This window comes from Podarcis melisellensis, assembly GCF_964234715.1.
Source record: "Podarcis melisellensis genome assembly, chromosome: 14".
Lineage (NCBI taxonomy): Eukaryota > Metazoa > Chordata > Lepidosauria > Squamata > Lacertidae > Podarcis > Podarcis melisellensis.
The window spans coordinates 46906972-46919363 of NC_138546.1; the positions used below are offsets into that span (position 1 = coordinate 46906972).

A 12392-nucleotide genomic window follows, 5' to 3' on the forward strand; every position below is an offset into this window, starting at 1 on the left:
CACACACACGAACAACAAAATAATTCATCATATTTTCTTGCAAATATTTAATCCAAAATATGTACATCGGTGTCCTAACGGAAGTTCAAAACATTTATGTTCATTGAAAACAATTCTCAACAAGTTCAAAATCACTTTCTGAAAAGATTCATATAGAGCACTTAATTCAGTTTAATACTTAAAAGGCAAGCTACTCTAAATGATTTCACACACATTCCTTAACCTAACTATGTATAAAAATGATTTTCATGCCATCCCCCAACCCCAACCCTTTGCTTGTTTTACATAAATTTCAACTAAGAGTGTATCAATGCCTCTCAGGTCCTATTCTTTTTGTAACAGTTTACACATTTCCATATTAGTTTTTAAACTCTCCCCACCCACCTCGTGTTTTGGGGGCCTGCTGCCAATTAACAAAAATAAAAATAAAATGAAGACACAGAGGCCACCACATGCCCTATTTCAAACAAGTAAAGTGTCAGGTTTCTGCACAGCTTGCACACTGGGAAACTCACAACTATATTTACTTTTTTAATAATAATTCCACTTTCACTGAAAGTTTAAGGTAAGCTTATTATCATGTAAGATCACATCAATCCTGAGGTGCCAGACCTTCACACACTTTCCTTCCTAGCATGATTTGATGGGACAGGAATGCAACATCAAACCCAAGCGACGGTGGGTCAAATGCCCTTTATAGAGAAACACCGGTACCCCAAGTACTACAAAGACTGTGGCCCCTATCGGGATCTTACTTTGAATCAAATAAATAACATGTCTCCCTCTTGGCTTCACGGGTTGGGTCACTGCAGGCAATGGTTCTGGCTTCTGACAGCTCTTTCATATCAGAGGGTCTAATATCTCATTTGTCACTGAGCTTCGGCAGTATTACATAGTCCATGGTTCTGTTTCCCCACTTTCTTTCCCAATTGGCACCTGTAAGAGTATACACAGCAATTGGTTCAAAGTGATGCAAATATTCTGCTTCAGCTTGCTTCATCACTCCCTTCTGCCTGGCTTACTGGTGACTCCACACGGCTAGCAGGGCTGCTCTCTCCGGAATCAGCAGAATCCTCTAGTTCAGAACCTGGCTCAGCCTTCTTTGCTGAAGGTGGAACGCCACCTTTCTGGAGAATCTCTGTAGCTTCATATTCAAGGACCTCTGATGGTGTCAGAGGTTCCAGATGAACACTGCCTTGCTCACTCGCATCAGAATTCACAGATTCAGGTTCACTTCTCCTCAGAAACTGTTCAAAACTGACATCTTCTTCATCAGATGCCAATTTTGAGTGGTCAGGATTTATGTCTTCTAGCTCAGCTTCATCCAAATCAGCCACCTTTGTCTCGGCAGCAGAGACTGCATCCTTTGAACTTTGGAAAGAGTTGGTTTTATTATCTGAAGCTTTCGGGGATTTTCCTTCTTCTATCTGATCACCGTTACCCAAATCATCAGATCCTGTCCTTTCACAAGAGGTCTCAGTTGAACTGGCTTGGGATCCTGAACAGGATTCTTTCACAGCTGATACAGAAGTACTTTCTTCATGCTCATTAGTTTGATTTTCAAGACGGTCCTTTGAAGCATCTTCTGCAGAGCCTTTTGAACAGACATGGAGTTCTAAAACGGAGGATTCTTCTCCAGCTGATGGACTTTCTTTACACTTGGCAGCTAAACATTCATCACTTTGATTTCCAGGAGTCTCTGCATCTTCATCTTCCATAGGATCTATGGGATCATTTGACCAGTCTGAGAGTCCTGAACCAGAGAGGTTTCCTTGAACCAAAGTCGATGTACTTTCTTCACACTCAGCTGCTGAAGAACATTCACTGTCCTGATTTGCAAGGCTGCCTACTGTGTCTTTGCTCGCAGGATCTATGGAGTCATTTGAGGAGGCTGAAAATCCTGACTTGGAGTTTTCTAGAACTGAAGGCAATAGATTTTCTTTAACTTCTTGATTTGCAAGAACTGAAGGCAACGGATTTTCTTCAACATCTTGATTTGCAAGGTTATCTTGTCCTGAACCGTCTCCTTGTCCTGAACTGTCTTTTGAGCAGGCTTGAAACCCTGGATCAGAAATGTTTTCTAGACATGGAGATTTCTCTTCTTTGCATTTGGCCACTAAAGGAGCTTCATCTCCTTGATTTGCAAGGTCAGTTGCAGGGTCCCCTTCTCCTGTAGAGACTTTTGAACAAGTATTATGTTCTGAAATGGAGGAGTCTTCCATGGGTGACATAGGCATATTTTCTACACAAGAAGCAGCTAGAAGACCTTCATCAGTTTGATTTGCAATGGCACCTGTGTCCCCTTCTTTTTCAGGATCATTTGAGCTGGCTGAGTCAAGTCCTGAACCAGAGGAGTTTTCTAGAACCAAAGGCAGTGTGCCTTCTTCACACCCTGCAGCTAGAGGACCTTCATCTTCTTGATTTGCAAGGTCAACTGCAAGGTCCCCTTCTTCTGTGGAGCCTTTTGAACAACTATTATGTTCTGAAATGGAGGATTCTTCCATGGGTGACACAGGCATATTTTCTACACCAGCAGCAGCTAGAAGACCTTCATCAGTTTGATTTGCAAGGGCACCTGTGTCCTCTTCTTTTGCAGGATCACTTGAGCTGGCTGAGTCGAGTCCTGAACCAGAGGAGTTTTCCAGAACCAAAGGCAGTGTGCTTTCTTCACACCCTGCAGCTAGAGGAGCTTCATCTCCTTGATTTGCAAGGTCCCCTTCTCCTGTAGAGCCTTTTGAACAAGTATGATGTTCTGACATGGAGGAGTCTTCCATAGGTGACATAGGCATATTTTCTACACAAGCAGCAGGTAGAGGACCTTCATCTCCTTGATTTACAAAGCTCTCTATGTCTGTTTTTTCTGCAGGGTTTATTGGGTTATTTGAGTTTTGTAAAACCGGAGATGTTGGATTTTCTTCACACTCAGCAGCTAAAGAACCGTCTTCATCACCTTGATTTGCAAGGTCATCTGAGTTCCCTTCTCCCAAAGAATCTTTTGAGCATGCTGGGAACACTGGGCCAGTAGTGTTTTCAGGACATGGAGGTATCTTTTCTTTGAACTCAGCTGTAAAAGGGCTTCCATCCCTTTGATTTCCAAGGCCCTCTGTCTCTCCCCCATCTACAGAGCCTGTGAAGTCATTTGAGCAGGCCTGAAGCTCTGAACCAAGGCTGTTTTCTAGAACAGGCAGTTTATTTTCTTCACACTCAACTTCTAAAGCAGCTTCATCGCTTTGATTTTCCAGATGGTCCTTATCTGTTTCTTCTGTAATGTGTTCTATTTCTGGGCTGAAAAAAGCAAATCCAACAGTTTAGTATTTTAAGAAAACATACTGCTTATATTTTAGTACTGCCTTTAAAAAAATCAACCCTCCCTTACTATAAAGCAGTAGGAGCTCAAACCTTGGGATAAATCCACCCCACTTTGTTCATTATTGTTCATTAAGACATAGAAAAGAAAGTGAAGGAGGGGAAGAGATGGACTTTAAAACTTCTCTCTCTCTCTCTCTCTCTCTCTCTCTCTCTCTCTCTCTGCTTAGGCAGTCTTATAAACCAAGAGCCAATTCAACCCTCTGAGTGCTGATTCTTATGTAGACAAAGGGGACGACGACGACAACAACAACACAAAACAACTAAATTAGGACTGATCATGCCGAGAAGGCATGGAATGTTTTTCTTTCTTTTCTCTTCATTTCTGGCAGGAGGCAGGATAGAGAAGGGAAAGAATAAACCAGGAGAAAGGAGTAGATTGCCCTGAAAAAGGACATGACTTTCTGGAACCATGAAGAAGAAGAGCAGCATTATAAACTGCAAAAGGTTGTTGCAAGTTCCCACTTGGGATACTTAATCTGGAGATCAGTTTGGAACTGCAATATATTGGATTCACTTTACCCTGTGAGAAGACACAGTGCTTATATTTACCTTGCAGAGATGGATGTTTCTTTTTGCTCTTTTTGCTCTTCAGGTGCACTGAGCCTTGGAATTTTCTGAAATATACACAATATTATTTTTACAGTGCAATGCAGTGAATTTTAGGTATTGCTAAGGAGAAATGAGGGTTTCCAAAAGACAATCTGGGCTCCCAATGAAGAGTGACCTTCAGTGAATATCTAACAAGATTGCATGCACGAATCTAGGAGGAAACCCCTGTAGAACAACTGGGATCCCAGAAGCTCTTGTAATTATGAGTCTAGAGCTGCAGTAAATGAGAAGATGAAGAAGGAAGCAGTGGGGACATACACAGATAACTGGCAACCACACAGGCCCAAAATCTGTAGCAAGGACAGAATCAGAAAGAGAACCATTTTTTTTTTCTGGCTGGGAGGGGAGAGAAGGAACTGTAGCAAAAGAGGAAAGGGGGGCATGGCCCCTCAGGAGTTGGGCTTACCACATGGAGGCATGTCATGCCTCATGCAGGTTAAGGAACACAAGGTATTACCAGACCTGCTTGCAAAATATCACTTAGCCCTGTAGATTTAAGGAACCCCAGCAGTGCAAGTTCTTCAGATTTCCTTCATTCAGCAAAGCCAGTAACACCCTAAGCTTTCCAATGATAAAAGCACATTGCTAGCCCACCTTGCTCACCTGCTCCCATCCTACGTATGCCTTCTATTTGAGATATCTTAGTTTAAAAGAGAGCTTTCTGCAGAGTGTGCAGAAGTGGCCAGGGCCCATCTGGGATATGGGCATTCTTTTTTTCACTCCAAAGTCACTATACATGCCAAATAGTTCAAGCGTTAATATCACACTACATACACACAGGAAAGTAGCAGTTGCCCTGTTGAAAGTTGGCTTAATAGACCACTAAATATTTTTTAGTTATGAAACCTACCATTCTGAAAATCTAAATTCAGGTTTGAACAATGAATATATACACACTGGAGATTATTATGCTGCAGATAAATAAAAATAAAGCTACACACACACACACACACACAAACAAACACACACACTTGTAAATACACTCTAGGAGCATGCCAGTTCAAAAGGTTGAGAACAGAAATGTACACTACCTGGGATGTTTCTTCACTTCCACTGTTCAATGATGTATCACTAACCAGGCTAAAGAATGAAACAACATCTGTTATTCTCAGACAGCATATTATCATCAATGTTAAAGTCCAGAAAATTAATAATAACACACATTTAAAATTTTCAACTATTCTGAAATCTCCACTGTGAGTCATTGGTTTCCTCCTTCCCTAATGAAACAATAACTCAAGGAGAAGTCTGGCTGTTTTACTCCTTGCAAGTTCCATCTACAACATTATGCATGCAGGTTGTGGAACTACCTGAAAAGAGAGGCCCACTTGGCCCCACCTCTCTACTCTTCACCAGCTTGTTCCAGGTAGTTGTTTGTTAGGAATTTGGTGTGCCAACTTCAAAAAGGTTTAGCAGATAACTCTGCAGCATAATGCATTTTCATCTGTGATGCTTGTCTCAGTTTAATAGTCTATTGTTGGTCAAATTTTTATTATTTTTTCTTTTGTAAGTCACCACGAGTGCTGCTATTGGAATAGAAGGATAAGGTATGAGTTGCTGAAATTAAGTAAATCAATTTCAATTTAAGAGGAAATTCCACTCCCCTCTGCTGTTTTTCCCATTCAACTTTGGGGCTAAACAAAATCTGACGGGAGCAGCCAGGCTTGTTTAATCCCACCCAATTATATGGAAATGGGACCAACATGTGAGCAACCAGCATGGCAGCTCCTGTTCACACCTAGATTAGACTCAGCTTCTTGGGCAAGGCCTGCATTTCTTTTGCCTCTGCATTCTGTAAAGCACTAATGCCCAGCAACTGCACTTTCTGAACTGCAAGGTTGCTGCCATTCCTAAACCAAATTATTAGCAAAATGCATACCTAAAAGTTCACAGATTTGCTGTTCTGTGGCAAGAATGGGCTCCCATTTCCCTGCCTATTTTTAACTGAGATGTTCATGGAAAAAGTCTTCCAGCCATAACTCTGCATTTTTGTACCGCAATGAAGGGCTTTTCTGTAGTATTTGCTAATAAATATAGACCTCAATCTATCACTTAAAGGGTAGATTATTCTGCAAATATTTCCCCAAGGCATACCTCATTAGTTAAACATTATTTAAATGTATTGACTTCTAAACCACAATAAACAAGCAACTTATCACATCACCATGATTGATTTTTATATTTTATGCTAGAACAACTCTACTGCAGAAAGAGCAAGAAGTGCACCTCTCCTATAAAACCTTGCAGACTCATGATTTTCAACATACAATTTAACCTTTCAAAGGCTTTTGTTTAAAGAAATTTCTGGTGGTTGTATCTTCTTTACTGATGTGGCACTGAAGTGAATTTTAATCTTAAGTATGGAACTGCACCTCTTACACCTGGGTAGAAATGTTATTAATCATGAATTAAATGATTAATGACCCTACTAAGGCTGCAGCAACATACAAGGTACTTGGCATAATAAGGAGCTGCATGTGTTTAATTATGAGGGTGAGAGCCAGTGCTAACAGGCTGACAACTCATTCCATTTTTTGTAACTTTAAAAGGATGTATGTCATTAGCAACCATTTGACAATTATCAAGACTCCTCATAGGATTGGCCTTAAAAGCATATATTTAAAAGTACATCTAACTTCTTGTAATGTCTTACTGATGACTTTAAAATACTACATAGAACCAGCATTACATGTTAAAAATATCTGCAGAACATGCAAATCACATTTATATTGTGAAACATTGTATATTATAAAACATGTTTATTGTTTATTACGTAGTGCAGGGAAAACAACCCACCATGTGCAAAACATGTTATGTCAAAGCCATATGGAAGGGGAGGGAACTTTTACAATCAAATACTGTTACTGAAAGTGACCAGAGAAAAGAGACTTCCTTTTCTTGCATTGCTATATATCAGCTTTGTGGGGAACCCGAATGCAACTGATACTCAGAAAGGAGAAACAGGCTTTTATCTGTGCCAGCAGCTGGTCCAGAGATGCAGCATACAGAAAATATTGTTTTATTTACATTGAAGGTTGATAATTTGTTACTGTGGTTGAAAAAAAAGTATGTTAAAACTTGTCTGACATAGCAAAAATAAAATTTAAAAAATCTGTATATGGGAGACACTAAACATATTTAATTTGACCAACTAAATAAGAATACAAGCTGCTGCAACAATGGTAAATTTCACATCCCTCAAACAGGTTAGACCTACAGGAAATAGGTGGGGACTCATTTTTTAACAGGGTGTAACAGAAGGCATTTGAACAACTAGCAACAGGCCCAGGCTAGGCTCGACAACAGCAAACTACTTCTTCATACAAAGCACAATATGCTTTTGGAACTCACTATCACAAGATAGGAAGGTGGCTAACAGTTTTGCTCAGATGGTTTTAAAGGTGGATTTAGACAAATCATGAAGAAGAGCTTTATCAACTGTTACGATTGCTGGCAGAAACACCAGATTCGGAGACGGTGTACCCAGAATGCCAATTGTGGATGGTGGGGGCAGCAGCAGCAGAGAAGGGCTGCTGCCTTCGTGTCCCTGCTTTGAGAGGCCCTTTGGGGCATCAGGTTTGGCCACTTTGGGAAAGAGGAGGCTGAATTAGAGGAGCCCCCTTTGGCCGGATGCAGCACACACAGGAACTCCACCGGCTTGGGTGGCTGCTTCCTCATTAATAAGGATGCATCAGAACACTACAATTTATTAGACAAAGCACTGTAATTAGACTTGGGTTGTGGTTCCAAAAGAAGGCACTTCAGGGATGCTAAGCAGAGATTTAACACCCCCCCCGAACAACTCTCTATCATACACAAACTCAAACACATATGCTTCCAATATGGCTTGACACACAGTACTGGGGGCTACTGTTCGTAAAACATAAACCTCAAGTCCCCCAAAACACTTGAAGCAAGTTGCGTGGGGTTTTTTATCCTGGCCTTTGTGTATGTAATAAAGCTTAATAAAAATAATTAAAAGGGAATTTGCATTTTTTTTTATCTGGAGTACAACCAAACTTGCTTCTGTATCATAGAATAGGTATCTACTCTTTGTTTCTATGCTGGAAGACCATCAACACAACCACCCAACTGACAAACAAGCTAATCTCAGAAACTTACCGAGAAATGTTGTCAGCAACCAGATAGTCCGAGGGAACTGGAATTAAAGAGAAGACCAGTAGTGTTAAAAACCAACAAAAAGACAACAGGCTAACATCTGGCTTATGTCAGAGGTACATGAGCCACATACCATTTTCGATAATCACTTGACAAGTATGAGTAAGGTTTTCGTTCAAGTGCGTAGCCATATTATCCAAGCCGGAAGCATCAGTCAGGAAGTCACAATTAAGACAAACAAGAGTAACACCCCTAGGGGAAAAAGGAAGAAGTAACCCTGAGTAAAGGCCAGGATAAAAAAGGGAGGCAAAAGGTTACAAAAAGCTTCTTCTGACCATGTCATGTGAAGTCAACAATGCATTGGACTAATATATACATAAAACTCATTACATACTAGTTGGTACACATGTTCGTTCCAAGAATTTCTCATAAGCATTGCATATATGAATAATATTATTGGAAAGAACAAGACTGTAGAAGGAAAGGTTGTACTTTTTTCGGTAAGCAAAGTTATCAGTGCCCACCCTTCCCTGGATGGTTTTCCTTATAACTTCTAGATATGTGAAATTGCTGATATGTGGAAAAATGGATTCAAAACAACAAATCATGATGATGAGCAAAATTTAACAAACAAAAGAATCAGTATCACATCTCAGAACATCGGAAAAATCAAGAATTTTGGCTTGGATATTAGTTTAGGGTTGTCTCATTTTATGAAGAAAGCTTTGCATTCTGAAAACAAAGCTTTATATAAGAAATAAAAGTTAGATGGAATCCAGATAACATACACACATCTTAAATCCAATTCAACAGTAACTGAAATTGCAATCTAAAATACACTTGGGGAGAAAGCCTCATTAGACACAGTGGGACTTATCCAAGGACTGTGATGCATGTTGCAAAAAATGTACACCTTAAAAAAGAAAAAGCAGATGGTTACCTCAGATCTTCTGAATGAGTCTTATAAATCCAAAATCGTTTACTTTGTCGAGCACTGTGAAAACTACAAGATAATAAAATTGATGAAATGAACGTCCTAAAGAAATGTCCTGTCCCCCCATATCATATTAAACAATAAGACCGCAATCTAAGGTATAAAAACAAGCAGATGTCTAGTCATTCCTGAGCCCAAAGATTCTGCTGCATGACTGGGAGATGCTTCTACAAGTGAAGGAGGGTGTGCCACTGATTTCAGCCACTATCCAGACACCTCTGTTAAGAACCAGAGATTCCTCCAGAGCAACTTTTGAGAGGAGAGCAGAAGCAGTGCTTCCAGGGTGGGTTTACAAAAAGCTAAGATAGAACAAATTGTAGCATGTTAAAATGGCAACACTTTTAAAAATGTCTGGGAAATGTTAAAGTGCCTTCACTTCAGTAAGTATGTTCACATGGAGGAAGTTTTCCATCTTTGAAATGGGAGAAAAAATTGGCCTTCAAGCACCCTGTTCACCCATATGCTCTAGGTCAAAACCTGAATTTTTTAAAATGGGCACGAGGAACAGGAGCTTTTTCAGTTGTGGCATCAATGCTTCAGAATGCTCTCCCTAGGAAGGCCTTCCAGAACCAGGTGAGAACCTGATTCTTTGAAGAGCTCTCTGGGGAAAGCTACACCAACTGAGGTTTTTTTTTACTTCTGATGAGCTGGATTTTCTTCACTGCTTTTCTAAGTACTGATTTTACCACAGAATTTTATTGTGCTGCTCTGGTATTGCTTTGATTATTTTTCTATTTTTACACTGTAATCTGCTTTGAGTTCCTTAGTGGAAGAAAGCAGCCTAGCATTTTTTTTTAAAAAAAGCATAAAATGCTAATTTATAAATCACGGAAGAGAGGACGCTAAGGCCATGCAGAGCCCCAATCTTCCATTAATGCACCTGTGGCATTGCAGTATAGCACTGGCTGAGAGACAGTATGCTCCTTGCCTGCCTCTTCTCTCCCTGAGCACAAGTCCCCAGCCTCAGCTTTAACCATACTGAACGCTAACCACGCTTCCAACCAACAAGCAGGTTTCAATTATTTTTTAAGGGGGAAACCTACCCAGGAGTAATCCTGGTTAGGGTCAGTGCCCACACAAGGGGAGGCGGTGTTAGGGTTGCACTGAGGCACAGACTTGCTGCAATATAAAAAAGACCAGAAATCTACCAGAACAGAAACAAACTACAGACATCATTTAACAACTCGAAGCTGAAGATTTCCTACCTCATCATGTGATTCACGTAGGCTTTACTGCAGCTAGTGCTGTATCTGCATAAACTGCAGCGAACATAGGCTGGAAAGTGGCTGGCGAATGTCCTTATATCAGAATAACACTCAATGCACTTCTGAATATTCGGGCATCTAATAGGAACCAATGTCAGAATTAGTATGCAGTATTAAGAAAAAAGTTAAGTTCCCATTTCAAATCATGATTTCCAGAAAAGCTTGCTTAGTTAATATCACTGGCCTGGAGAAAAAGAATCTGGCTTTTGAATTCTGCTTTATAATGTCGCCCCATCTTTAGAAAGAGGCTTTCCAGAGGACCTTCCAGGGTGGGAGTCAATGTGGCACAAGGGGACGAAGTGGGAAGGGCAGCTGGGAAGCTCCAAGGAGCACATGGCATTCTGAAAATAGCCTTCTTTACTTCAAGGCCTTATGGATACTGGGGAAACAGGTTTGCAATGCTTAACCAACTGAAAGCAGTGGAAAAGGTTTGAAAATGTGTACACAGGTTGCAACTGTCAATGGTTCTTCACATGAACACCTTCCTCTCTCTTGCTTTTATCAGCGATGGGGCAGAGGCACCCTCCACTTGGCTCCAGCTCAGGCACATGCCCGAGACGGTTTTTTACTGTAAATGTCTTTTATCTGCAGAGTTTTTACTGTTACTGTAGCTGAGACCCAATACAAGACTCTGATCAGACCCCACTTGGAATCCTGTGTCCAGTTCTGGACACCACAATTTATGAAGGATATTGACACACTAGAACGTGTGCAGATAAGAGTGGCCAAGGTGATCAAGGGTCTGGAAACCTAGTCTTATGAGGAAATGGCCAAGGGAGTTGGGTAAGTTTAGCCTGGATAATAGGAGGCTGAGAGGAGATATGATAACCATCTTCAAATATCTAAAGGACCGTTACATGGAAGATGAAGCAAGCTTGTTTTCTGCTGCTCCAAAGGGTTGGATGCAAATCAATGGCTGCAAAATTTACAAGAAAGGAAATTCTAACTAAACATCAAGAAGCACTTTCTGATGGTAAGAGCTGTTTGACAGTGGAACAAAGAGATTGTGATTCCTTGCAGGGGGTTGGACTAGATGACACTTGGAACTCAACAACTCTGATTCTATCTCACTGCATCTCTGCATGCCAATAATGTCTCCCTACAGAGGCACATGCTCTTGGGCAAAGAGTCTCTCTTGTGCACACACTTCTATAGCCATGGTTATTTAGTCAGTCACAGCAAAAGAAAGGAGCAGAGTGCGGAAGCTTTGGGAATTTAAAGAAACCAGTGCCAGTCCCTGTCTTAGGCTGGCTCACTTAAGCCTACTGTGTATCCTAGAAGGTCCACATTAAGCTATCTGCTGTCACTAAGTGTTTGAAAGCAGATAGCTCTTAAGTTTAAAAACCTACACGATTTAAGAAAAAATATGCTGATGTTACTTGTACAGTCCTTAAGCTGATCTATTGAAAGAAATTCCTACTTAAACTACTGCCTCTAAAGGTCCTATTTGGTGACCCTTATACTGGGGAACTCATGCAAGTGACACTTGCATCGCCAACCCTCTAACGATCAGAACATACCCACCCACTGAACAAGGCCCAAACACTTGGCCATTCCAGTCAAAATTAATCATGTTACCATTCTATTGATTCAGAAGAACTCAAGTTCTATTTCCTTTTTTATTCCAATCAGTTAACATTCAAAACTACACTCTGGAAAGCTACCAGAAGACTTACCTTAGATTATTTAATGCTGTATTTGCAATTTTATTGTTTCTTTTGCTGTTGGCGCCACTGCTACTGCTGCTGCTGCTGCTACTACTGTTATTTTGGGTGGTCCCCAGACCTTGCTTTTTCTGTACGCTCAGTGGCTTCAATTTTGGCTTTACTTTATTTGCATTCGTTTTGTTCTGAGTCGTTTTAGCATTTGTCACTTTAGCTGCACTGGTGGACAAGTGTAAAGTAGACGCACTTGGGATGACAGGAGATGCAGTTGCTGATCCAGGCTGAAGAGATCCAGCAGAAGCTCTGATGGTAACCTAGAAACATGAGACCCGGTTAACTCTCTCCTAAATGAATGGCAACCATTTATCTTGC

At 40.7% G+C, this 12392-nt stretch overlaps 1 protein-coding gene across 5 annotated transcripts in view; it reads right to left on the minus strand.

The window, feature by feature from the left end:
* Positions 1 to 20: 20 nt before the first annotated feature.
* Positions 21 to 12392, minus strand: part of ZNF280D (zinc finger protein 280D) — a 32218-nt gene continuing 19846 nt past the window's right edge. For all 5 annotated transcript variants that reach the window (XM_081887576.1, XM_081887573.1, XM_081887572.1 and 2 more), the window contains 8 exons: positions 12033 to 12334; positions 10297 to 10434; positions 9038 to 9100; positions 8231 to 8349; positions 8101 to 8137; positions 5010 to 5058; positions 3919 to 3983; positions 21 to 3285 (listed from right to left, as the gene is read on the minus strand). In XM_081887576.1, coding sequence (XP_081743702.1) covers positions 987 to 3285; positions 3919 to 3983; positions 5010 to 5058; positions 8101 to 8137; positions 8231 to 8349; positions 9038 to 9100; positions 10297 to 10434; positions 12033 to 12334 — 3072 coding nt within the window. In that variant the 3' untranslated portion in view covers positions 21 to 986. The remainder of the gene's footprint in view (positions 3286 to 3918; positions 3984 to 5009; positions 5059 to 8100; positions 8138 to 8230; positions 8350 to 9037; positions 9101 to 10296; positions 10435 to 12032; positions 12335 to 12392) is intronic.